The 26,724-nt window shown below is 42.3% G+C and overlaps 1 protein-coding gene and 1 non-coding gene across 2 annotated transcripts in view; both read left to right on the top strand.

Annotated features, from left to right (window-relative positions):
• The first annotated feature begins 952 nt into the window (after positions 1-952).
• Positions 953-26,724, top strand: part of LOC140187861 (eosinophil peroxidase-like) — a 41,703-nt gene continuing 15,931 nt past the window's right edge. Inside the window, 9 exon segments of the mRNA XM_072243655.1 lie at positions 953-1,017; positions 10,248-10,423; positions 11,525-11,657; positions 12,083-12,212; positions 13,010-13,216; positions 15,471-15,825; positions 19,266-19,426; positions 20,229-20,484; positions 24,793-24,963. Of these exon segments, the coding sequence (XP_072099756.1) occupies positions 983-1,017; positions 10,248-10,423; positions 11,525-11,657; positions 12,083-12,212; positions 13,010-13,216; positions 15,471-15,825; positions 19,266-19,426; positions 20,229-20,484; positions 24,793-24,963 (1,624 nt within the window). The 5' untranslated portion in view covers positions 953-982.
• On the top strand, positions 8,054-8,127 carry trnat-agu (transfer RNA threonine (anticodon AGU)). The gene has a single exon. It is a non-coding gene; the product is annotated as a tRNA-Thr (tRNA).

Below are 26,724 nucleotides of genomic sequence, written 5' to 3'. Positions count from 1 at the left end.
CTTAAGTGTGTTCATGGCTTAAATATTACAAAGAAGCAAGTGGAAAGGATGAGGGATGTAAAATCATCATCATCACATGCCGTGCCTAGTTTGAGCTTTGACTGCCATGGCCCACACACTCCTGTTTTGGTTCAAGTGGATCAATTCATTGGTATTCATTTCCAGTTCTCTGGCTGCTGCCTCCATCATCATTTGTCTTTATTTTCCTCTTGCTTTCTTCCCTTCAATCTTTCCCATAATTACCGTGCATTCTAACTCCTCTTTCCTAATCACATGTCCAATGAAGTTACATTGTCTTTTCATGATCTCATACATTATTTCTCTTTTTGTGTTTGCTCTGTTCAGGACATCCTTGTTAGATGTTCATTTCATCCATGATAATCTTTGCATCCTCCTCAAAACCCACATCTCTGCTGCTTCAATTCATTTCCTCATGTTACTAGCTGTTGTAAAATACACGTGCTGAAATATCATCAAGCTGCATGTCTCTTATGTATAACTGTACATTTTCTAAGTAGTAGTTGCTGAATCTCAGGTTGCATCAGTATTTTGAGAAAGTTCATGAAGCTGAGATTAACAGTTATAGATGCAGTGAAATTTTGTTTTAACTTTTTCTTGCCGGATTGAGATGTCCAATATACTTCTGTATCCCTGGGAGGTGACACTTGCCCCTCAATTGTGCTGTCTCATTTTCTAATATCACTCAAAAAGGTGATAAAAATGATTTATAGGCATAAAAGCAGCTCATCCTTCTCTACTATGTTATAATTTATTCAATTAATTCCTTGCATCTCTTAATGTCCAACTATGTAAGTTCATTCCATATGCATTACTCATCTCAGCATAAGTTACTATTGAAGCCTATTGGCCACTTAGCCTTTGTGAGGTTGTGCAGCTCAGAGCTGTTGTCTTTTTTATTGCAGATATTACAAAATGCTAAGGCAGACCATTCTTGCAAGGAGCTCTACAGAAAGCCATTAAAATGGTGGACAATGCATTTACTAAGACCAGAAACCGGTGGGTACTCAGTGACAGTACTTGGCTAGCTTCCTATATATGTAATGAGAGTCCTTGATGAGAATGGTTTGGACCCAGATTCTGGGGTATCCGAAGCAAGTTTCGAGACATAGTATCAAATTGGATCTACTCACAAAACAAACACTAGATGATATTACTAGTAGGCTTAGGACTGAGCACTGAGCCTATGATCAGGTGTTCCGTAAATACTCAATTCTTGGCACCCAAAACGTGATTATCAATTAATGGGAACGTCCTAAGCCCTTAAGGAGGCTGCACCAGTTATCTGTGGTCCAGAAAGTTGGAGCCGTTTAAATCTTGGAAACTGGCATGTTTGGGAGCGTCTTGTAACAATATAGGGCTCAGGAATGAATTAGTATAAACTAAACTTTGTCATATTCAAAATGAGAACTGTTCCTGTTTTGGTTTTGTTCATGTGAATATTTGGTGTGGTTACATGTTAAAGTTCTACACCTTGTATTGACAATGATAAGTGGATGATCTGCAGAAACTATGATCTTCATTGTGCTTCCTTGCATTATGTGATCTGATACCATCCAAATTGGTGGCTTCCAGGAGTGATTGCTAATCTTACAGTGAAGAAAATGTAATTACTCTCAGCATCCCAAATTTAGGGACGATCAATAGAAACTAAGGTAATAATGTACTATTACTCATTATTTATTCCTATAAGACGGCAAGTATTTTGGGTCCCAACAGAACATCCATGAGACCATAAGATATATGATCAGAATTAGGCCATTTGGCCCATCTAGTCTGCTCCGCCATTTCATTATGGCTGTTCCATTTGCCCTCTTAGCCTCAATCTCCTGCCTTCTCCCTGTATCTCTTCATGCCCTGACCAATCAAAAATCTATCAACCTCTGCCTTAAATATACATAAGGGCTTGGCCTCTGCAGCTGCCTGTGGCAACGAACTCCACAGATTTGCTGCTGTCTGGCTAAAGAATTCCTCTTCATCTTCATTCTAAAAAGGATTCTCCTCTATTCCGAGACCTCTGGTCCTAGACTCTTTCACCATATGAAACATCATCTCCACATCCACTCTGTTGAGGCCTTTCACCTTTCAATAGGTTTGAATCCCGCTCTTAAATGATGAACATTTTAAACTTACATGTAAGAATTGCCACAATTTTGAGATCTCAGAAAATATCATTGAGCTGAGAGCCTCAAATTAGAGGAAGAAAAAAAAAGGAAATATAAGTTGAAAAAGGCTTGAGTGCTTTAAAGATGTTTCTATGAAGGTCAGGTGCTGTCTGCACCATTCCTAACTGAGTAGAAAGAAGTACTAACTGCATTGCTATGCTGCCCAGTACCACAAATGATGAGTGACAGAGTTTTGTAGCTGCTAGAACCATTGCCTCACAGTGGCAGAAATCACACTTCATTCCTGATTTCTGATGCTGTCTGTATGTTCATCCTGCAACTGTGTGGGTTTTCTCCAGATTCACTGCTTCCTTCCCATATCCTAAAGATGTGAAGGTTGGTAAAGGTTAAAGTCAAGTTTATTGCCACAGACACAGGTGCATGTATGCGTGGGTGCAAAAAAAGATCTTACTTGCAGCAGCATCACAAGAACACAGTATCAGTTACACAACGATTGCAAGAACATAAATTAAACATCATTTTTGGAAGGAAAAACGCAATTAGAACAAAAGCATTCTGTGGCAGTTCAAGGTTGTAAGTGTTGCTTTACTGAAGTCGTAATGATGGTTGCACGGGTTGGTTCAAGAATCGAGTAGTTAAAGACAAGTAGTTGTTCTTAAACATGGTGGTTTGGGTTAACTAACTACTGTAAATTGCCCATGATGTAAAGGTGAATGGTAGAATCTGATTAAAGCTGATGAGAATGTGGGCAGAGTAAAAACTAAATTAATGTAGGATTGGAGTAAATAGGTGTTTGAAAGTTAGAATGGACTTGATAGGATGAAGGGCCTGTTTCTATGCTGTATCTTTCTATGACCCTAAATCAGGCATGTTGACCACACCAGTTTCTCAATCTACATTCTACTGCATGAAGAGAATCTAGGAAGTTTCTGCCCCATTATATTCACTCCACCTACCCTCTGTAACATCTCTGCCCTGTAAATATTTGTAATGACATTTTGTAACACCACTCTTCCGAGTCAGCTTGGAGATGATCAGGCAATTCCAGTGTCCATTGCATCCAGCAGCAGCAGAGCTGATGTAGCATAAATTGATTTTGCAAGCATAATGTTAGAAGTCTTTGTTCAAGATTCAATCTTGTTTAATGTAATTTCCAGTACATAAATGTAAAGGAGAATGAAATAATTGTTACTCCAGATCCAATGCAGCGGAAAAAACACAGTAAGATAAAGAATACAATAATAAAAAAAACACAATATAAATACATAAGATAGCTTATACTGGAGTCCAAAGCAACACACACAAAATAGTGGAGGAACTCAGTAGGTCAGGCAGAATCTATGGAAATGAATAGATAGTCTATGTTTCTTCAGGACTGACAAAGAAAGGGGAAGATGCCAGAATAAAAAGCTGGTAGAAGAGAGGAGGCTAGTTGAAAGGTGATAGATGAAGCCAGGCATGGGAAAGGTCAAGGGCTGGAGAGGAAGGAATCTGATAGGAGAGGAGAATGGATTATAGGAGAAAGAATAGGAGGTGGGGACCCAGGGGAAGTAATGGGCAAGCGAGGAGAGATAAAAGGTCAGAGAGCAGAATGGAGGTGGGGTGGGGGGGCATTTATTTACCTGAAGGAGAAATCGATTTCCTGCCATTAGGGTAAAGGTGACCCAGACCGAATATAAGATGTTGCTCCTCCACCCTGAGGGTGGCCTCATCTTGGCACAAGAGGAGGCCATGGACTGACACATTGGAATGGGAATGGGAATTAAAATGTTTGGCCACTGGGAAGTCTCGCTTGTGATGGATGGTGCTCAGTGAAGCAGTCCCCCAATTTACAACGGGCATTACCACTGTAGAGGAGGCCACATCGGGAGCACTGGACAAATGGATGACACCAGCAGATTCACAGGTAAAGTGTTGCCTCACCTGGAGGGACTGCCTGGGGCCCTGAATGGAGGTGAGAGAGGAGGTGTATGGGGAGGTTAGTAGTTAGGTCACTTGAAGGGTTAAGTGGCAGGAGGGATATTAGTGGGGTGGGACAATTGGACAAGAGAAGCGATCCCTGTGGAAAGAGGAGGGGAAGGTAAAGATATTTTTAGCGGTAGGATCCCTTTGGAGATGGTGGAGGTTGTGGAGGATAATGTGCTGAATGTGGAAGCTGATGGAGTGGTAGGTAAGGACAAGAGGAACTCTATCATTGCTAAGGTGGTGAGAAGATGTGGTGAGTGTAGATGTATGGGAAATGTAGGAGATGGAGGTGAGGGCAGCATTAATAGTGGAGAGAGGGAAACCCCGTTCTTTAAAGAAGGAGGTCATCTCTGATGTCCTGGAATGGAAAGCCACATCCAAGGTAGGATGGGAAGAGGTATCGTCGAGATAAGTGTGGGAATCAGTAGGCTTATAAAATATGTCAGTTGATAGTTTGTCTTCAAAGATGGAGAAAGAGAGATCAAGGAAGGGGAGGAAAGTGCAGGCAAAATTGATAAAACTGACAAGCTCAGCATGGGTGCCATGACAGCTTATACACATAGGTTAACTGTATGTCCATAAAATGACACTAAGCACAGGAGTGTCTGTGCATAAGGCGACTGACAGGAAATGATAACATAGTAGTGGTGGGGAATGTGGAGGGGTGGGTTAGTGTTGATCAGTCTGTTTTTGAGTCTGGTGTCCCTGGGTGGGTGTTACATAGCCTCCTCCCTAATGGGAGTGAGGCAAACAATCCATGAGCAGGATGGGAGGGATACTTCATGATGTAACTGGTCCTAGTTCAGCACCTTTCTGTATATACGTCCTTGATGGTGGGTAGGTTAGTGCTGGTGATGCATTGGGCAGTTTTAGCTATCTGTTGTAGAGCTATCCTCTCTGTCACAGTGCACTTTCCATACCAAGCAGTGATGCAGTTTGTCAGGATGCTCTGTACTGTACATCTGTAGAATCAGATGAGTAGAGATGTGCATAGTCCAGCTCTTTCAGCCCCCTCAGAAAATAGAGGCATTGGTTAAATTTTCCTGATTGTTTAGAATGTGATCTGCGAACATGGGAGGTTGTGCAAGATGTGCACTCCCCGAAATTTGGAACTGCTTGTAGTTTCCACTGCTATGCCAGCAATGTAAGAAGGCGTGTGAGCAGTGCGCGTTCTCCTCAAGCCATTAACCATCTCCTTTGCCTTGTTGACATTGAAAAAGAGGTTATTTGCTTGACACCAGGCCTTGAGATCTTCCACCTGCTCTCTGTAGGCCATCTCATTGTTGTTGGTGAAGAGCTCCACCTCTGCCGAGTCATCGGCGAACTTGACAATGTGATTACTCAGGTATTTGGCCGTGCAGTCATGTGTGAGCAGAATATGCAGCAATAGGTTCAGCATGCAGCCCTGGAAGAGGGAGGGCATCCATTTTGAGGATGATGAGGACTGAGCATCCTGACTATCTGAGGTCTGTTAGAAAGTCCAATACTCAGTTACACAGTGGTATATTTAGACCACTGTGGTGTAGGAGTTTGTTCCCCAAGGTCTGTGAGACAATAGTGTGGAATCCCAAGCAGAAAACCAGGAGCAGCATTCTGACTTAAGTCCTTGTTTTCTAGCTGTGCCAGGTTCATGACAGATGCTATGGCAAATGTTGTAGAGAGGTTCTGTCAATAAGCTTATTGCTGAGTGTCCAATGTTGTAGGATTGGAGTTTTTGACATGCACCATGCCATCCTTTCAAAGCTTTCATGATAATTGGCCTCAGTTCCACAGGCAGTGGTCATTTAGTTTTGAAGGTGTAGAGTTATTTGATATAGGGATGATGGTTGCTGACTAGAAGCATGTGGGGACAACAGCCTGGATGAGTGAAGTGTTGAAGATATCAGTGAGCTGGAATGCACATTCCCTGAGTACTCAGCCTGGAATGTTCTCTGGCCCGGCTGCCTTAAGCAGGTTGACTCTCTGCAGAGTTCTTCTCAAGTTATAAAAATGAGCTACCCTGCTGTTGTTATAGAAACCATTTCAAATAGGATGTCCCTTTCATAATTAGAGCAGCACAGAAATTCCAGGCAAGTTTTTCCAGAAGGGTATCCTATCCTGCATTGTGTCTCCATGTTCTCTCCTTTAAGCAACCCATATCTATCATGATAAAAGGGGTCATTTAGATCTTCAAGTATATGCCAGGTCTCAGAGCAATTACATCAGTCCACTCCCTCACATCTCCCTGCATCATATCATATATATTCATTAACACCAACCTGATTCCTCCACCAGCCACCAACACAGGGGATAATTTAATAGCTAACTAACTAACGAGCAAGTATTTTGGGATGTGGGATGTGGGAAGAATCTGGAGCATTTGGAAAACTCCTGGGATCAAAGGGAGAGTATGCAAATACCACTCAGCCAGCAGCAGCTGTCAGTATCGAAACCAGATTATTGAAATTGCATGTCTGCAGCACTGCTTGGAACTTCCACTGTGCCACCCTGCAGAAGAAATCTCTTTCTGTTCCTGCAACAGTCAAAGGTATGCCTTCCATAAAATAATGCCAATACTACCAAAAGCACATTGTACCTCATTCACAACAGCACATACTCCACTGACTGCTCTCTGCATGTTGATTACTTTTATTTCTTGTCAAAGTTCAAAAAAGTTTGAAGTAAGTTTACTATAAACATGCACATATATCACCATGTCTTGAGGCCCTCCATTGGTCAAGGTTGACCATGAATGTTGCACCCAAACTGTCTATGTGATTCACAAGCCAGGGCAGTAGTATGGAGAGCAAGCTGTAATAATAGGAGGGAGGAGAAGATGGCGGCGCGATGCAGCGCGCGTGGCATTCCGAATGAATATCTTATGTGTAACTAGGGGGGCCATGCGCAATCTGGATTTGATGGAGACGGCCGTGAGAGTATGGAGGAACACCTGGAGTAACTTCTGAAATGCCTGCTTCGCTGCCGCTGCTACTGTGCGATCAAGAATCTCCGGAGACGAAGGCCCCAAGTCCTCGGCTTTGCCCATTGCTTGTTGCTAGGGCCAGGGTCGAAGTGCTTGGCAGAGATGGTGCTTGGTGCTCGGTGTCGGAGAGGTGGTCGGAGGCTCAGAGTTTTCGGATGGACTCGGAGTCGGCTGTGGTCGGATGCTTCCAGGATGCTGCGTCGGCAAGTTGGCGGCGCTGGAGGTTTACCGTCTGTGTGAGGTGATGGGATTTTCGAGAGACTTTGAGATTTTACCATGCCATGGTCTGTTCTTATCAAATTACGGTATTGCTTTGCACTGTTGTAACTATATGTTATAATTATGTGGTTTTTGTTAGTTTTTAAGTCAGTTTGTCATGTGTTTTCGTGATATCATTCTGAAAAAACATTGTATCATTTCTTAATGCATGCATTACTAATTGACAATAAAAGAGAACTGCGTGTCCTCATAATCTAATCTAATCTAATCTAATCATAATCTAATGTAGCAGGGTCCCCCTCTCCATGCAGTTGATGAATCCAAAAGAATGGTAGAGACCGATACAATTTGGTAGCAGTGGCATTGCAGGAGCTGACAGTCAGCATTGAGCTCTACATTGGACTGCTTTAAGGACTAGGATCAAAATTTTTCCTTGGAATTTGTTCCCAAAGCCTTCCCTATGAGTGGATATAGCTGCAAGGCAGAGGAGGTTTGAGATCAGAGTTTTCCTTCTAGATGAGCTGCCAACTGCCCAAACAAACCCTATCTACTCAAAGTGACTGTTCTAAGGTGTTGGTAACCTGCTCTTTCCCCTTCTCCCATCAGTAGAAATGGTTCCACTGGGTTTAGTAGCTAAATACATGTGAAGGCCAGGAGTTGGACTTGGTTGTCAGACACTGGTTGAGATGCACACCATTGGGAACATTTAATACTGGCTATGTATCACAACCATAAGGAACCATTTCTTAAAGTTTCTTAAGCCAGCACTGTGGCTTAGTTGGTTAAAGTGTCTGTCTAGTAAACAGGAGATCCTGAGTTCAAATCTCAGCAGTGCTTACTATGGCTAAGTAGTACTTCATCCAATAATTGTTGGGTTATTCAATCTGTCTGGTCGCATGCCACTGGGAGTCTGTTCTTTGTACTGGCGTGCTCCCAGACTCTCAGCATGTGGAATGTTGTCAAAAGCCCTGTGTAACCATTCTAACCAGTTTCTCTGGTTCATAGGGCCTTTCACAGGGAGTGAGCCCAGCACATATATTACAGAAGTCTTGGGAAGTATTTTAGCAATTAAGTTTTGCATTCAATTTGTCACGCTGATTCTTGCTGTGCTTTTGTGTTGTCCTTGAAGTACATGCCTCGAAATTATCATAAAATCAATGAAAAACTACACACAATGGCTAACAACCAATATGCAAAAGAAAGTAAACTGTGCAAATACCAAAGAACAAATAATAGTAAATTAAATAATAAATAATACTAAGAACATAAGCTGTTGAATCCATAGGTTGTGAAATCAATTCAGTTTTGTGGGTGAGTGAAGTTATCCTCTCTGGTTCAGAGCTGATGGGTGAACAGCAATAACTGTTCCTGAACCTGGTGGTATGTGACCTAAGGTTCCTGTACATCCTTCCCGATGACAACAGCAAGAACAGAACATGGCCTAGGTGATGGGGGCCCTTGATGATGGATGCTGCTTTCCTATTTGAGCTCTCTTTAAAGATGAGCTCAGTTGTGGGGAAGGCTTTGCCTGTGATCGAACTGGGCTTAGCCATGATTTTTTGTAGGCTTTTCTGTTCTTAGACCACACCAGGCCGTGGTGCAACCTGTCAGGATACTCTCCGCTGTGTATCTATAGAAGTTTGTTGAAGTTTTAGATGACATGCCAAACGTCCACAACTTCTAAGAAAATAGAGGCACTGCTGTGCCTTCTTTGCAATGAATTTGAGTGCTGGTCCCAAGACAGACCCTATGAAATGAAATTAAAGTTACTGACCCTCTCCACCTCTGGACCCCGAATGAGAACTGGTTCATTGACCTTCGGCTTCTTCCTCCTGAAGTTACTAATGTTCAAAAGGAACCTTCCTTCTGAAACAGCAGGGAGCAAACTTTCAACAAAGGCATGTTCAACTGCCCCTTCTGCACATGCATTTTATTTTGTTCCCTTTGCAGGTATGAACATAGCTTAACGTACAACCTAACTGTTCTTGGAAAGGTGACTGAGCATCACCTTCCAGAACTGCTACAGTCCTTCTGGTATAGCTGCTTCCACAATGCTCTGAGAGAGAGTGAGTTCCAAGATTTAGACCTAATGGTAATATATTCGCAAGTCAGGTCAGTGTGTGACTTTGAAGAGAAACTGTAGGTGGTGGTGTACTGTTCACTTGTGGTCCCTTGTCCTTCATGGTGGTAGAGGTTGTGTGTTTTGGGAGGTGATGTTGGAGCAGCCTGGAAGAGTAACTGCAGTGCATTTGCTATCGCTGTCCACCATTGCTGAGAGGAATGCAACTTTAGACTGGTGCCGATCAGGTGCGCTGGAAGATGTCACACTTCTTGAGTATAGTTGGATCTCCACCAGTTCTGGCAAGAAGAGAATATACCACCAAGTTCTTGTGACTTAGAGATGGTGGAAAGGCCTTCGAGTGTCAGAAGGTTAATCACTTTTTCTAGGATACCCAGGCTCTGAAAGTTCCCTCTACAGACAATATTTATGTAGTTCATTCAGTTGCATTTATTGTCGATGATAACCACTAGGATGTTGATGGTGTTGGACTTGGTGATGTCACTATATAACATTTCAAAGATATACATTTGGTGTGCTTGGATATGGTCATTGCCTAGCAATTTTGCAGTAAGAATGTCACTTTCTAATTAAAAACCAATTATTGGCAAATAACGCAAACACGAGGAAATCTGCAGATGCTGGAATTTCAAGCAACACACATAAAATTTGCTGGAGAACGCAGCAGGCCAGGCAGCAACTTTTATATTGGCAAATAATATTCCTTCTAACCAGCTCTGTATTAGTGTTCATGTTGCTCCCTGCTACATTGTTGAACGTCTAAATATGAATCCCTGTTTATTGTGATATGGTTTCCCTGATTCCTGGGTTGACTTCTTCAAGTTAAATTTCTGACCAGGCTCATAACTTCCAAATATTTTGGCCTTTGTACTTCCAGGCAAGAAGAGCACCTGCGCCAGAAAACCTTGACTCCAGCTGAATTATTGCGCTTCTTCAAGCAACCTTTGGCCCAGACCAGGACTGCAGTGAAAGCAGCAGAGTACATGGAAACTACACTGCAAATGATCCAACAGGATGTTCACAAAACTCATAACTGTGCTCTCAATGTATCAGGTTAGTTGAAGAACGATGCTTCCATTAACCCACCGTCCTTGTTTCAAAGCCAATGAGCCTTTTCTCGGATTTTTATTTGTTGGTGCTAATGTCCGAAAGTCCAGAGTCATCTGAAGGAAAGTTGCATTTATCAAAGTGCTAGTGGAAAGTGATGGCACAGGCAGAGGCCAGCTGGTTTTGTTGGTGAGGGAAATGAGCCAACGTGCCTGGACAGTGCTGGTGATTGAATGCTGCAAACCAACATTTCCTGCATTGAACTCAGATTGGCTACTTAAACACTTTGCTGAAAGTTTGAGTTTTTGCCACCTTTCAGAGCTGTGCATCAGTTCTTTCTGTCCTTCAGAATGAAAGGTTTTGTTATCACCATATTTCTATTCCATCTGCCTGTTTAAGACCTTATTTTAGACACTTAATAGGAGCGGCTGAGTAGAGCTTGGATTGATCCAGCTACCGGTGGCTAACTGAACGGCTTAGGAACAATGCTATTAACTACCACTACAGCTACTGCCACTCAAAGGAAGGCAATGCAGCAGCACAAAGCCAGACCTGCAGCAGGGCAGTATGGAGAGCAACTACCCTGCTTCATCACCAGGACCAAGCGACATGGTTAACATAAACTAATTAAAAACATTTCTATCATGTGCAGTTGACATGATATTCTCAGCAGGCCAGGACGCACCTGCGGAGAGAGAAACAGAGTTAATGTTTGAGCTGAAACATTAACTCTGTTACTCCAACCATAGACAGCTTAACAACATATTATTACTATCAATAGTTCAGTGCCGTGCAGTAGGAAATGCAGGTCTCTTACCGGTACTATAGCCCAGATTCAGATTCTGACATCAGTTTCTGTTCTGTGTGGAGTTTTCATGTTTCCTCTTGGTCCTCTCAAAATGTGCTGGTTGGTAGAGTAATTGACTGCTGCAAACTATAGGTGAGTGATGAAAGGAAAAAACAGAAAGTGCTGTATATATTTAACAGACCGGGGATAAATTGTGTAGAGAGAAACGGAGTTAATGTTTCTGTTGGATGAAAATGAGGTATTTAACAGGACTGTAGGCATCTGAATCTTTTGCTAACTGTGGCTGATATATGTTACAGATATGCTAACACAATGTGACATGGATAATGTTGCACAAAGCACAGGGTGTGAAACTATACTCCTGACCCCTGTCTGTGCTAATGACTGCTGGTCAAATCAGTTCAGGACCTTCACCTCTGTATGCAACAACAGGTGAGACAAAACGGCTACCTGTCCCATGTCAGTTTTTAACTCTCATTGATTAAACAATTTTAACTCTATACTGATACACATATTTATTCATCGTGAACTCAACCCCGTCCTCAGAAGAAAACTAGCTGGTTATATGTCAGGCTCCTACTTTACAACTAGTTGGATCTCCCGTTCATTGAGGTCAAAGTAAAGACAAGTCAGATGGGCAGTAAAGCCAAACCCAAAGTGAAAATGAGTCCAGTTAACTTACATCTGCGAGTTATAAAGTTTTAATAAGTTGAAACCTATTATAGTTTGTGTGCTCAATATTCAAAGTTCCTCTCAGACTGGGAGTATAGGATTATGGAACTACCACGTGAAAGGATTGCTTTTTGGTTAGATGCATTGAGAGAGAAGAAATCATCTTCAGCTTTCTTAATTTCCAGGAAGAATCCTCACTGGGGAGCCTCCAACACAGCACTTGCCCGATGGCTTCCCGCTCGCTATGAGGATGGGATTTCACTTCTACTGGGCTGGACTCCAAACAGATTACATTCTGGATTTCCTGTACCTTTGGTAACTATTCGCAGAGTTAGCAGTGACATATCAGACTCACTGATATTGAGGACATCAGTGATACCTGTCATTCTAGGGATAGGTGCATGAAGATAATTCAACCAGTCAAAGAGGGTGAAACTCTCTTTTCTGTTTCCATTGTTTACCATTACAGGTTATCTTTGCACCAGGCCAACCCAATATCAAAATAGCTCATATGCAATACAAAATTACTACTGCATATATTGGCACTCATTTAGTACATAGCTGAAATAGTACTTTTTGATGGAATTTACAAGATGGAGAAGTACAAAAAAATTTCAACCTCTTAATGGGTCACTTTAATGCACTTCATCTTTGAGTGTGAACAAGTGGGATAAAATCTAAAAAAAATAACTGATCAGTAAGATTTTGTGCAATATAAAGGGCTTAGAATACAAAATTATGAGATGGAGAAGGTGGATAGTATGAAATGTTTCCCTAGGGCAGAGGGCATATATTTAAGGGAAGGAGTCAGAAGTTGGGGGGCATCTGAGGGAGGTTGTTTTCACAAAGAGAGTGGCTGCAATCTGGAACATACTGCTTGAGATGATCGTAGAGAAAACTACTCTCAGAACATTGAAGAAGCTTCAGAAAACACGCATGAATTGCCAAGGCATTTGCTCTGGTAAAGAACTGATAAATTTAATTGTACAGATTGGTACTTTATATTCAGCATCAACATGGCAGGTTGAACTGCCTGCTGTGTGCATCGTAATGCTATCACTCCACAGCCTGGCCTGGTTTCACGTAATGAATAAATTTCATATCTGCTTCAGGTTCAACAGGTATCTAACACAATCTTGAGAATTCTCAATATGGAGGTAACCTCGGATACAGAGTTAAGTAATTTGTTTATGCAGTGGGGTCAGTGGATCGATCACGATATGAGTTTAAGCCCTCTGGCTGGCAGTATCGAAACATTCGATGGTGGCATTGACTGTGAAAGCACTTGCATTCAGAGAGATCCCTGTTTTCCAATTAAGGTGAGATCTGCATTCTGTATTATTCTGAAGTTATGTTTGATGCTAAGCCGGAACAGTACAAATGAAATCCTAAACCAACAATATACATATTGAGCAAAAGTCTTAGGCACACACAGACACTCACACACATATATATATATATAGAGAGAGAGAGAGAGAGAGAGAGAGAGAGCGCTCGCGCTAGGGTGCCTAAGACTTTTTCAGAGTACTGTAGTAATTTTATGTATTGCGCTGTACAGCTGCCACAAAAAGTGGGAAGCACAGAGAGACATTCTGTAATGATCAATTAACCAATTGCTTGGAATCAAATTATTGTTCCTGATATCTCAGGTCTGGGTGTGTCTGCATCCATTCCACTCCTCCACCCTGGCACTCCTTCTCTGCCTCCTTTCCGACACCTCCCCCGTTGTGCTCTACCCTCATAATTTCCAACATCCTTTGCTCCTGCCAGATTTGCACAGTACTGTATCTAAATGCCATGTATAGAAAAGCCCTACATTATTTAAGGGCTTATTGAGGATTTGTTCCTCCAGGCATGAGAGTGATTAGTCTGAAAATTCCCTCTTCTGAATAAGGGAGAGAGTGTTAATTTAGAAACTTTTCATGGTACTTTGAGCTAGAAATTCGTCAATGTTTGTTTTCACACTTTGAGAAGGTGTTGGTGGAACATTAGTTTGATGTGGGAGCTTGAGGATCCGATGTTCTGCTGTATATGATAGAATCAATTCCCTCAGCATTTGAGGAAACAAACTTTCGATCTCCAGGAGGTGTTCAGGATCCACAGTGACCACAAGACCTTAATCCCTTTGAAAAAATTGCTTGAATAAAGTCAGCCATTCATTTTATTGCAACTGAGAGGACGGGTCATGTCCAGGAACCCTGCATAACTGCTTGTTATACAGTTAAAGGACTTGATCTAACTTTCAGGAAGTGCACAAATTACACAATCAGGAACATGCTTCTTCAGCCAGTAAAATTGGTGTGCTCTGTGGGGGGTGGGGAGCATCACCCTGGTGCAGGGGTTAGTGTTGCTGCCTCACTGCTATCAAAAGCCAGGTTCAATCCTGACCTTGGGTGATGCCTTTGAGCAGTTTACACATCAATCCTGTGACCAAATAGAGCTTCCCTTGGTTTTCGTCCCACATACCAGTGCTGATCAGTGGGTTAATTGGTTACTCTCAATTTTTCCTAGCACAGGTGGCAAGTGAATTGAGGAGGGAGGGAAGATGGTGGAAACAAGAGGAAAATTAAGATCAGTATAACATAGGTGTCCAACGGCTGATGTAGAAATGATGGAGCAGAAGGCTTGTTTTCATGTTGATTGACTTTCAGAATATTTCTATACTCCTGTTTCACAGAACATTAGCAGTGAATCAGCCACATTTGTCTGAATTCACATTATGAACTTCAATTAGAACAAGATTCATGAACATGGAGCTGCAGAAGTCAGCAGTACTTCATGGGAAAATCAGGGATTGCTTAGAGAATTCATCCCAGCCTTTTCCTCTTGGCTATACATTTAGATGAACAGATTTTAACACCTTACTTCTATGGTTTATGACTTAATTGCTAGTGTCTTTTAATGCCTTTTGATTGGCTGCTGTTCATTTTGATTTCCTAAGATAAGTTAGCATGGGCTACCTTAAGACACGCCAAGAACCCATGATTTGAATCTGGAGAAGATCCAACACCTATTTTATGTGTGGACACCCCATATTGAATTATTTATATTTTAATATTTTTTGGATGTGGCCACTACAGATACAGCCAGCATTAATTGCCCATCCCAAGCTGCTTTTGAAAAGTAGGTGGACAACCTACTTTCGCTGCCCTTCTGATAGAGGTAATCCCATTCTGCATTTGGGGTGATAGTTCTCAGTTTTAGACACATCAAAATGAAGGAGGAATTATATATATCCACGACTTCAACGGGAAGCTAAAAGTTGATCATATTCTTCCTAGTAACATGGCAGGAAGTGCAACTCCAGCATACAATAAGCTATCTTGATGCCTTTTGCAAGTTTGGTGCCCATAAAAATATAATTGCTGATTCTTTTTCTTGTTGTTCACTAACTGTTGACAAAGATTTTTCCAATTATTATTCTCTACATTCTAATCCTAAATAGTGTTAAATCTACCTAGATAAAGACTTTATTCTTTTAAGCATTAAACTGGAAAGCCTTCCTCTCATTAGATTTAGTAAAGCCATTTGAATTTAATCGTCCCTAATAGAGCTTTGAACCCACACTTACAGATACCTCCTAATGACACCAGAAGAGGAAGTGACAGAGAATGCATGCCCTTCTTCCGATCGGCTCCTGCCTGTGGTAGCGGTAATCAAGGCACGAAACCTAGAGATCCACACACTCGTCAGCAGATTAACTCTATTACTAGTTTCCTGGACATGAATGAACTCTACGGCAGTACCGACTGTCTGGCCAACAGCCTCAGAAATCAAACCAATGAGCGAGGTCTGATGGCTGTGAACCAGGAGTTCTCTGACAATGGACGAGAATATCTGCCATTTAGCACCATTTTAAATAACTCCTGTGGCAGCATTGGAGAAGGCTGTGACAATGGCCCGGAAAATACTCTATGTTTTATTGCTGGTGAGTATCAGCTCTGTGGAACACTTCTGCACAAATCACTTTTCATTTTACTAATAAAGCTCCTTCCTGAAACAAGGAACACACACAAAGTGCTGGAGGAACTCAGTAGGCTGGGCAGCATCTATGGAAAAAAGTACAGGTGATGTTTTGGGCTGAAACCCTTCAGCAGGACTACGGAAGGGTTTCAGCCTGAAACATCGACTGTACTTTTTTCATAAATGCTGCCTGGCTTGCTGAGTTCCTCCAGTATTTTGTCCGTGTTGCTCGGATTTCCAGCATCCACAGATTTTCTTTTCTTTGTGCCCTGAAACAAGGAATTTAGATGGAAATGTTTTACGTGAAATTGTCTCAGCGGTAGACTGACGAGCTTAAAACAGGCGCTAAAGTGAAAGGCTAGGTGTACACCAATTCTGGAACTTGCTGTAAGTCCATAACACCATACTACCTGGCATATTGTTAACGGCAACAAAACATGCTGAGCCAATTTCTTGGCCATAGTCTCGTAAATTCCTCAGTATCTAATAGTTTCTCATGTATGTTGTGGAATGAGCTTCCAGCAGAAGTGGTTGAGGCAGGTTCGATGTCATTTAAAGTTAAATTGGATGGATATACAGACAGGAGAGGAATGGAGGGTTATGGGCTGAGTGCAGGTCGGTGGGACTAGGTGAGAGTAAGAGTTCAGCACGGACTAGAAGGGCCGAGATGGCCTGTTTCCGTGCTGTAATTGTTATATGGTTATATGGTATATTTTTAGCTGCCAGGCTCGCTCTTAGAACGCCCATCCTATTATATGACTGCTTTGTCTGTGCTCCAAAATCAAGAATAAACTGCTACATTCCCTCCTTTTCCAAACCCAATGGACTACTCTTGGTATAGTTTCCAAACTAGAACCCAGTTTATTCCCTAAGTATATTCTTTCTCCCTCTCACTCTATATTCATGTCTTTCAAACCTATGTCCTAAACCTCTGATCCTGTTCCCATTAACTCAATCTCCCCAATGCAAAAATTAGATATTTTTAAAGGACTTTTTTTTCCCTGGCTGCTGCTCCTTGAAAGCTATCATCATCACTATCCTTCCATACTAAATCAACACTTGTTCGCTCAGTCCTTGCAAACTCTTCAATGTCCTTTAAAGTGTTCTGGCCTCCTTGATTCATAATTATCTTCTTCAAAATTCTGCACTTCATTCTGTCCCCATGTGTTTTTACCTCTTGCGTAGTGACCAGGCATCTGTGAACAAAATCACTGATATTTGATGGGAATGTGACACAGATAATCTATCTATCCTAACCCCCTTGACCTCTGCAGCCTGTGATACAATTCCTCAACAGCTTCCTCTTTTCCCTCCCCAGGGATGTACAACTGGAGCAGTAGCTATGATCTTTGAATCCTCTTTGGCTGCAGGGGAGGTGCCGGAGGATTGGAGAATGGCAAATGTAGTTCCCTTGTTTGAAAAAGGTAATAGGGAGAATCCTGGGAACTATAGACCGGTGAGTCTTACATCAGTGGTCTGCAAACTACTGGAAAGGATTCTTAAGGATAGGATCTACGAGCATTTGGAGAAGTACAGTCTACTCAAGGATAGTCAACATGGCTTTGTGAAGGGAAGGTTGTGCCTCACGAGCCTAATTGAGTTTTTTGAAGAGGTAACAAAAGAAATTGATGAGGGTGTGGTGGTAGATGTGGTCTACATGGATTTTAGCAAGGCATTTGACAAGGTCCCCCACGAGAGACTCATCCAGAAAGTCATGAGGCATGGGATCAGTGGAACCTTGGATGTTTGGATAAAAAATTGGCTTACAGGAAGAAAGCAGAGGGTAGTAGTGGAAGGAAAGTATTCTGCCTGGAGGTCGGTGACTAGTGGAGTGCCACAAGGACCTGTCCTGGGACCCTGCTCTTTGTGATTTTTATAAATGACCTGGATGAAGAGGCGGAAGGATGGGTGAGTAAGTTTGCGGAGGACATGAAGATTGGAGAAGTTGTGGATGGAGCTGTGGGTTGTCGAAGGTTGCAAGAGGATATAGACAGGATGCAGAGTTGGGCAGCAAAGTGGCAGATGGAGTTCAATCCGGATAAGTGTGAGGTGATGCATTTTGGAAGGGCAAACCAGAAGGCTGAATACAGGGTTAATGGTCGGTTACTTAAGAGTGTAGATGAACAAAGGGACCTTGGGGTTCAAATCCATATATCCCTCAAGGACACTGCACAGGTTGATAGGATAGTTAAGAAGGCCTATGGGATGCTAGGCTTTATTAATAGGGGGATTGAGTTCAAGAGTAGAGAGGTCATGTTGCAACTCTACAAATCTCTGGTGAGACCACACTTAGAGTATTGTGTTCAGCTCTGGTCACCTCATTATAGGAAGGATGTCGAAGCTATGGAGAGGGTGCAGAGGAGATTTACCAGGATGTTGCCTGGATTGGAAAACAAGTCTTATGATGCAAGGTTAGCAGAGCTGGGACTTTTCTCTTTGGAGCGTAGAAGGATGAGAGGGGACTTGATAGAGGTCTACAAGATTATGAGAGGCATAGATAGTGTGGATAGCCACTACCTGTTTCCCAGGGCACGAATAACAAACACCAGAGGGCATATGTACAAATTTAAGGGAGGAAAGTTTAGGGGAGACATCAGGGGTAAATTTTTTTTACACGGAGGGTTGTGGGTGCCTGGAATGACTTGCTAGGGATGGTGGTGGAGGCGAAAACATTAGGGGTATTTAAGAGCCTTTTGGACAGGCACATGGATGAAAGAAAAATAGAGGGTTATGGGGTAGTGTGGGTTTAGTACTTTTTTTTAAGGAATATATATGGATGGCACAACATCAAGGGCCAAAGGGCCTGTACTGTGCTGTAGTATTCTAGTGTCTAGTTCTAGTGTCTAGGATGATTTTCAGTTGTTTTGGGTACAACCATAAAGGAGCACTGGAATCTTCCTAGAGAAATCTCTATCTAGTTGTTGATGAGCTTAGGGATTGGTCCAAAACAATTCAATATTTCTGCTTTAGATGCACTGAAGAAGCCCATTGCTGGGAACACTTCTAAAGGTTCCAACCAAAAGGGAGCTAAATGGAAGCGTGTAATAATTTGACTCACTGATTTCTTTGTTCATTCAATAAAAGGCACAATGCCCAGTTCTTCCACCTCTAATTTAAAGATGCACCTAGAGTAGAAACCCTTGTGAATTAGTTCTTCTTTCCATTCCCACATTTCCTTAGAACATAGGTGGCCATTTGGGCTATTAAATCTATGACAGCTCTCATACAACCTCATCAATCCTTATTCTTTCATTCATTTCAATGGAGAAATAACAACGTATCCTTTTAGATAGATAAAAAGTAATGTTGTAATCATATTGAGAATAACCATTGTATTTTGCAGTCAATTCAGACCCAACCAAACCACACTAATAACACTTGATAACCTTCCCATGTCCATCCCAGGTGATGTACGTGTGAATGAACAACTGGGACTGTTGTCTTTCCACACAATGTTTCTGCAGGAGCACAATCGCATCGCAAGAGAGCTGAAGACTATGAACCAGCATTGGAATGGTGATAGGATATATCATGAAACAAGAAAAATCTTAGGAGCTTTTCAGCAGGTACAGAAAAAATATCACTAGTAAAGTACTGGCTGTATTACTGACAGAATAACATTTAAATCTCAGCACAACAAATAAAATTGAAGTTCCAAAGCTTAGCAATCATACCATATTTTTGGGATTGAAAATGCAATCTTTCAGGTGGGCCACTGTCATCATTCCTATATCTGGCTGACATGTGTTTCCAATCCTACTTCGTGTTTAAGCCTTGACAGTCAAATAACAAACACAAAACACTCTGCAGATGCTGGGGTCAAAGCAACACTCACAACACGCTGGAGGAACTCTGCAGGTCGGACAGCATCCGTGGAAATGATCAGTCAACGTTTCGGGGCTGGTCATTTCTTGGTCTTGACCTCTTGCCCATCAGTGTCTCTAGACTGTACATCAGGTACTGATTAATGTGAATTATAGTCACCTGATCACAGAAAAAAATAATGCAGAAAGGACTACAAAAGTGTCACAGGATAAAGTTAAGTCTATTTTATCAAAGGGTGACTTAGACAATGGTTCTTTCCAAAGGTGACAGACAAAAAAGGGTAAAAGTAATCAGCAGAATTATTCCAGACAAGTGTTCTTTATTCCCCATGGTTATCTCAAAAAATAAAGAATAGGCAGAATCAATTGGTAAAATGTTTTTATTCAAAGATTAATACCATTGTGGACCATGCTTGCAGGAAAGAATTACATTGGATGTGAAGTGAAAAGGGAAGGTATTTTTCAAAAGAGAGAGTGTGATGATTTTCATTGAATTTGCTGTTTTTTTTAATGAAACCGCAGTGAATGACAGTTTTTATTGCAGATTATTAATCACTGAGACTATGTTCCCTGGGTACTTGGACCAGAAGCAACAGCAAGATATCTCCCAGAATACAAAGGCTACGATGAGTCTGTCAATCCCAGTATCGCCAACATTTTCTCATCAGCACTCCGTTTTGGGCACCTTACTGTTCAGCCGTTTCTGTTTCGTCTTGATGAAAACTTCCAGGATCACCCACAGTTCCCAAGTCTGCCTCTCCACCAAGCCTTCTTCGTACCCTGGAGAATGATAAGGGAAGGTAAGGAACACACTCTAATACAGGGCTCGGCCTGAACCGTTGCTCAGATCCTGAGATTCGGGTTGGAGTTCACTGTTGTGCTCATGTTGGTTGTAACTGGATTCTGGCTGCGATTAAATTAAGTACAAAGTAGAGCTAATTATTGTACGGCCATTTTAAGATGGTCCTCCCTGACCCTGCAGATGGCAAGGGGTGGGCATTACTCCTTGTCCACCTTCCCTTGATCTTGGGGAGAGAGAGACTCAGGGTCGTGCAGCAACAAGGGCCGAAGGTGACCTGATTCAGGTCTACTGCAGAAATGTCTGCTGCTTGGTCTGACAGAGGAATGCTCACTGCATTTGTAAGCCTCAGAGTTGGATCCTCCAGAGTATAATTCTCACAGAAGGGCACAGCGACCTGAGATCACTGGTTTCTTTAAATGCCTCCTTGGAATTTCCTTGATACGTAGATATCTTTCAAAACCAACATCCAAAGAGCTGAAAGAAATAAAAAGTCATGGGTGGCCAGGACCATCTCCTCCCTCTCAGGACCATCCCTGCCTCCTACCTACCCAACAGAACACCTTGGGAATAAGAATTCTCTAGAATCCATCATCAGGGAAATCAAGCTCCTGATGCTTTCTTTTTACAAAGAATTCAGCTCATATGGATAACGAGGCACTCAAAGGAAACCTATCTCTAATGCTCCAACATTCCAGGGTTGGAGGGGTCATCATCAACACTGTAACTCATGTCAATAAGAATTGGTTTGATACAGTTATCCATATCAATTTAATAAAATACATTTCTGCACCCTCATTTTAATGATGCTATTGAATTTGGTTTTGGATTTCATAGCTTTAGTGGATTTAGCCCAATGGTTGCCATCTAACAATGAAGCACGTTGTTAGAGTCACTGCTTCTGTCACATGGAGCTGGATTTGTTTTCACATGGAGCTAGACATTTCATGAACTCCATACCCAAACTTCACCTAGTAAGTAGGATTAGTATGCAGTAGACAGATACTTGATAGGCTGTATAGGCACATTGAGATAAAGGGCCTACTTCTCTGTTGTATCTTTATGACACATGACTCCACCTTTGAATTGATAATTATCTTTTCTTTCCAAAAATCTTGCATGACCCTAATCTGGCCAGCTGATGTCCCCCAACACATCAAACCTCAGCAGGCAGCACGTAATATTTCAGCTCGCTTGCCATCTCTGAAAATCAGAATCAGTGCCAAAATTGATGTGCTAAGTCAGTGCAGAGCCCACAGGAAGGAAGAAGATTGAGAGGTGAACAGCTCCACAAGTACTATCTTGCTCAGGAGTCATTTTCAATCATTTAAATGCTCAGGAACTGCAGCTTGAGATACTGTTCTCTAAATTTGAATGAGCTTCCATTGGGGTTCCCATTGTTTCTGCATTTTTTTGGGAAAGGAAGGCATGGATATTGAGAAGGAAAATTGGACACCAGGGAATAACAGGATTCTGCACGGATTGGGGAAGGATAGTTGATGAAAGATTTGCAATACCCAACTTAACCTTGCCTGATGAAGCCATTTTAAAACATATTTCCAAGTGCATCATGTTAATAGATATCCCAGTCTCTTATTGTACCAATAAGATCAGACCAAGCTATTATTGCAAAAGGAAACCTTGTGTGATCTCTTGTATTTTACGCCACTCTTACTTACTTGAGTTTCAGATACTATTACCGACTCTGCGCAAGTTTGACTTATGCCATGGCTGTATTTACGCTTCTGAGTTGTGCAGTCTGATTAGGTTTCTGAGCTCTAACATCTCATGGAGCTTAGCAAACACCAGCTACTGTAACAGGATTGGGTTGGTTTCCATGCATGAGCTTGGCGTTATTCTGCTTTGCCGGTGCAAATTAAGTATCAGATATCATAAATCCACTCATCAGTTGCTAATCCATGTGAAAGGTCGCTTTTTAACCTGGATTAATTGTACTAAAGCATCGTATCTTATTTATTCTCTGCTTGCTTTTGTTCATGTTACAATGAATGAAATCTCAGCCCCTTTCCTCGGGTTCACTGCAGCTTTTGATTACGTGCAACCAGCTAATGGACAGTTGTAGTTTACAGACAAAATGCATTGAAACACAGTATGTTCTCTGACTTCTGGTTTTCATAAAAACAGAAGAAATGGAGCTGTATCATGCACCATCAAATTTACTGCACCTTTGAACAAGATCATAGCTACCCTGAGGCAAAGGCAAGGAAAAGCAATGTTCGAGCTGTTGATCATTCTTGTATCATTGTTATTTAGGAATCACATTTACTTAGCAAGTTTGTACATTTTGGAATATATATCCAAGTAAGCATGGTATGTGACTGAGAATGGGGCTGCAAGAAGTTGCCAGCAACCAATGCAGCAAGCTCACAAAGCTACAAGAAACTCTTCTAGATATACGACTTCTTCTGAACTCCGATTGAGTACAGTCTGTAATTTTCCTTCTAAAGATGCACTTTTGAGTTAACTAACTGATCTGACATTTTGCGATCTCCTGGGGGATTCGGTGAACTAGACTCCCAAGAATACGGCCATCACTGGGGGTGTATGCTGTGTCGAACCCGTGGTCAGCTCCATTACTCTGCACTGATGAAAGGGTCGAGCAAGGTTAAAATTGTCAAGGATGAGAGTGGAAATGAACAAGTGTTTGCTGCCGTCTGCCTGCAGCTGACTGGTCTCCTTCTCTTCTGATGAAGGGAGGAGAAGATGGCAGCGCAGCGTGCGCAGCCGCTCCGAATTGATATCATATTTGTTAAATAGGGGCCGTGCACAATCCTGATTTGATGGAGACGGACGTGAGAAGCAAGGAGGAACATCTGGAGAAACTTCTGAAATGCCCGCTTTGCTGCTGCTGCTACTGTGCGATCGAGAATCTCCGGAGCGAAAGGCCCCAAATCCTCAGCTTTGCCTATTGCCTGTTGCCGGGGCCCGGGTCGAAGCACTCGGCAGAGATGGTGCTCGGTGCTTGGTGTCGGAGGGCTGGTCGGAGGCTCAAAGTTTTCGGACGGACTCAGAGTTGAACTGTGGTCGGTGCTTCCAGGATGCTGCATTGGTAAGTTTGCGGCGCTGGAAGCTCATGGCAGGGAGCGTTTCTCCCTTCAACCGTCTGCGTGAGATGATAGGACATTCGAGAGACTTTGAGACTGTTTTTTACCATCCCCATGGTCTGTTCTTCATCAAGTTATGGTATTGCTTTGCACTGCTGTAACTATATGTTATAATTATGTGGTTTTTGTCAGTTTTTTTAGTCTTGGTTTGTCTTGTGTTTCTGTGATATCATTCTGGAGGAACAAATTGTATCATTTCTTAATGCATGCATTACTAAATGACAATAAAAGAGGACTGCGTGTCTTCACAATCTAATCTAATCTAATCTTCTTGCTACTACTGTCATACCACGCCACCAGGTTGGGGAGCGGTTATTGCCTGGCAGTCATCGGTCTCCTGGATGAGCCTCACTCACCTCAATGCTGAACAGGTGCCGCAGCTGTGGACTCACTCTCAGGACTCTGCGGTTCATGCTCCATGTATTTGATCAAGGTGCTTCGTTGCTGACCTCCTCCATGACCTAGATCAACATGTTGACGTTGTGTGTGGAGACTTGCATCCTTCAAGTACTCCTTCAGGCGATGCCAACTCAGGGCCACCCATGTTGGAAAGGCTGTGGATGAGACGACATGTGAAAACTGATCCAACCCCAGATCCCAAACAGACAGACTCGCATCTGCCCCTCCCAGGACAAGCCATACGAAACAACAAGCGCTGAACTGGCTTGGCACTTGCCTTAGCAGTGAACTAGCTCCATGGCAGTGAACTCACTTTCGGGGACTCTGTGGTTAATCTTCCATCTGTTACTTTACTTTTTTTTTACTGTTTGCATGATTTGTTCTTTTTTCACACATTGGGTGTTTGATGGTCTTTGCTGTGTGTTTTTTTTAAAATGGGTTCTAATCTGTTTCTTTGTTTTGTGGCTGCCTAAAAGAAGTCAAACCTCAAGGTTGTATACAGTGTAAATGCAATTTGAAATTTGAACTTTGAGATGGGAAACTGCAGATGATAGTGGTGGTCCAATGCTTGGTTGCCCATGTTCTTCTCAGCAGTATAGATTCTTGATCAACATGTCTTTTTCTTTGGGGGGAGGGTGATTAACAAGATTGTCACTCTATTTGTATGCTGTATATTTAGGAAATGTTCAACAATTTGTCCTCTCTAGCATAACTGCATTTTAGAGAGTTGGTTGAAGTGCCAGGAAGATGATTACCAATGTGTGTTTTGCTTTGTGTTTTGGTAGGTGGTGCCGATCCAATTGTTCGAGGACTGATTGGCAATCCTACAAAATTGCAAAAGCAAACCATGATGATGACAGATGAACTGCGGGAGAAGCTCTTTGAGATGGTTAATCATTTAGGGCTGGACCTGGGGTCTCTGAATATGCAACGTTCCCGTGATCATGGAATAGCAGGTAGGAGAAAGTTAGGGAGCGTAGAGTATAACTCCGAAAGCCATTATTGAAATGTCAGTTAATTCAATGGTTTTATTGTCTAATATTTCCAAATCAAGAAATTGGCTGATGCTCGAAATCTGAAATAAAAAAGGGAATAGTCTGAATACACAAATAAATCAGGCAACATCTGTGGAAAGAGAAACTCTTAATGCTTCAGATTGAAGACCTCTTATCAGAACTTGGTTGGTGAACAATATACAAGTTCATTTAAGGTATAATGAGGGTGAAAAAGATTAGGAGGGAGAAAGTGCATCTCTTTAATAGGGTATCTTCACAGTTTCTAAGCCACATGGTTGATAAATTGGTGAGGGACAAAAGAGATGTGTTTGGAGGCAAATTTTCACCTACTTCTTTAGCTGGTTCTCCTCTATAAGAGAGGAGATCTTATAGAAACATAAAATTATGAAAAGGGATAGATAAGATAGAGGCAGGAAAGTCGTTTCCACTGGTAGGTGAGACTAGAACTAGGGGAATAGCCTTAAGATTCAGGGGAGTAGATTTAGGATGGAGATGAAGAGGAACTGCTTTTCCCAGGGAGTAGTCAATCTGTGGAATTCTCTGCCCAATGAAGCGGCTGAGGCTACCTCGGTAAATATATTGAAGACAAGGTTGGTTAGATTTTTGCATAGTAGGGGAATTATGGGCTGTGGAGAAAAGGCAGATAAGAGGAGATGAGTCTATGGCCAGATCTGCCATGATCTTAGTGAGTAGCAGAGCAGGCTCAACGGGCCAGATGGCCGACTCCTGCTCCTATTTCTTATGTTCTCTGTGAATTTAGTTTTTCTTTCTGATCTGCCAAGTGTTTCCAGACTCTTCTGCTTTAGTTTCACTTTAACAAGAAACAAACAGGAAAATATTCACCTCGCTCAGGGAGAATAGGCATAGTCATAGTTATAGTCATGCTTCATTGACCCTGGGGGAAATTGATTGTTGTTACAGTTGCACCATAAATAATAAATAGTAATACAACCATAAATAGTTAAATAGTAATATGTAAATTATGCAATGAAATAAGTCCAGGACCAGCCTATTGGCTCAGGGTGTCTGACCCTCCAGGGGAGGAGTTGTAAAGTTTGATGGCCACAGGCAGGAATGACTTCCTATGATGCTCAGTGTTGCATCTCGGTGGAATGAGTCTCTGGCTGAATGTACTCCTGTGCCCAACCAGTACATTATGTAGTGGATGGGAGACATTGTCCAAGATGGCATGCAACTTGGACAGCATCCTCTTTTCAGACACCTCCGTCAGAGAGTCCAGTTCCATCCCCACAACATCACTGGCCTTACGAATGAGTTTGTTGATTCTGTTGTTGTCTGCCACCCTCAGCCTGCTGCCCCAGCACACAACAGCAAACATGATAGCACTGGCCACCACAGACTAGTAGAACATCCTCAGCATCGTCCGGCAGATGTTAAAGGACCTCAGTCTCCTCAGGAAATAGAGACGGCTCTGACCCTTCTTGTAGACAGCCTCAGTGTTCTTTAACCAGTCCAGTTTATTGTCAATTTGTATCCCCAGGTATTTGTAATCCTCCACCATGTTCACACTGACCCCCTGGATGGAAACAGGGGTCATCGGTACCTTAGCTCTCCTCAGGTCTACCACCAGCTCCTTAATCTTTTTCACATTAAGCTGCAGATAATTCTGCTCACACCATGTGACAAAGTTTCCTACCGTAGCCCTATACTCAGCCTCATCTCCCTTGCTGATGCATCCAA

Source organism: Mobula birostris, chromosome 25, assembly GCF_030028105.1.
Source record: "Mobula birostris isolate sMobBir1 chromosome 25, sMobBir1.hap1, whole genome shotgun sequence".
Classification (NCBI taxonomy): domain Eukaryota; kingdom Metazoa; phylum Chordata; class Chondrichthyes; order Myliobatiformes; family Myliobatidae; genus Mobula; species Mobula birostris.
This window is presented reverse-complemented; position numbering and strand designations above follow the sequence as displayed.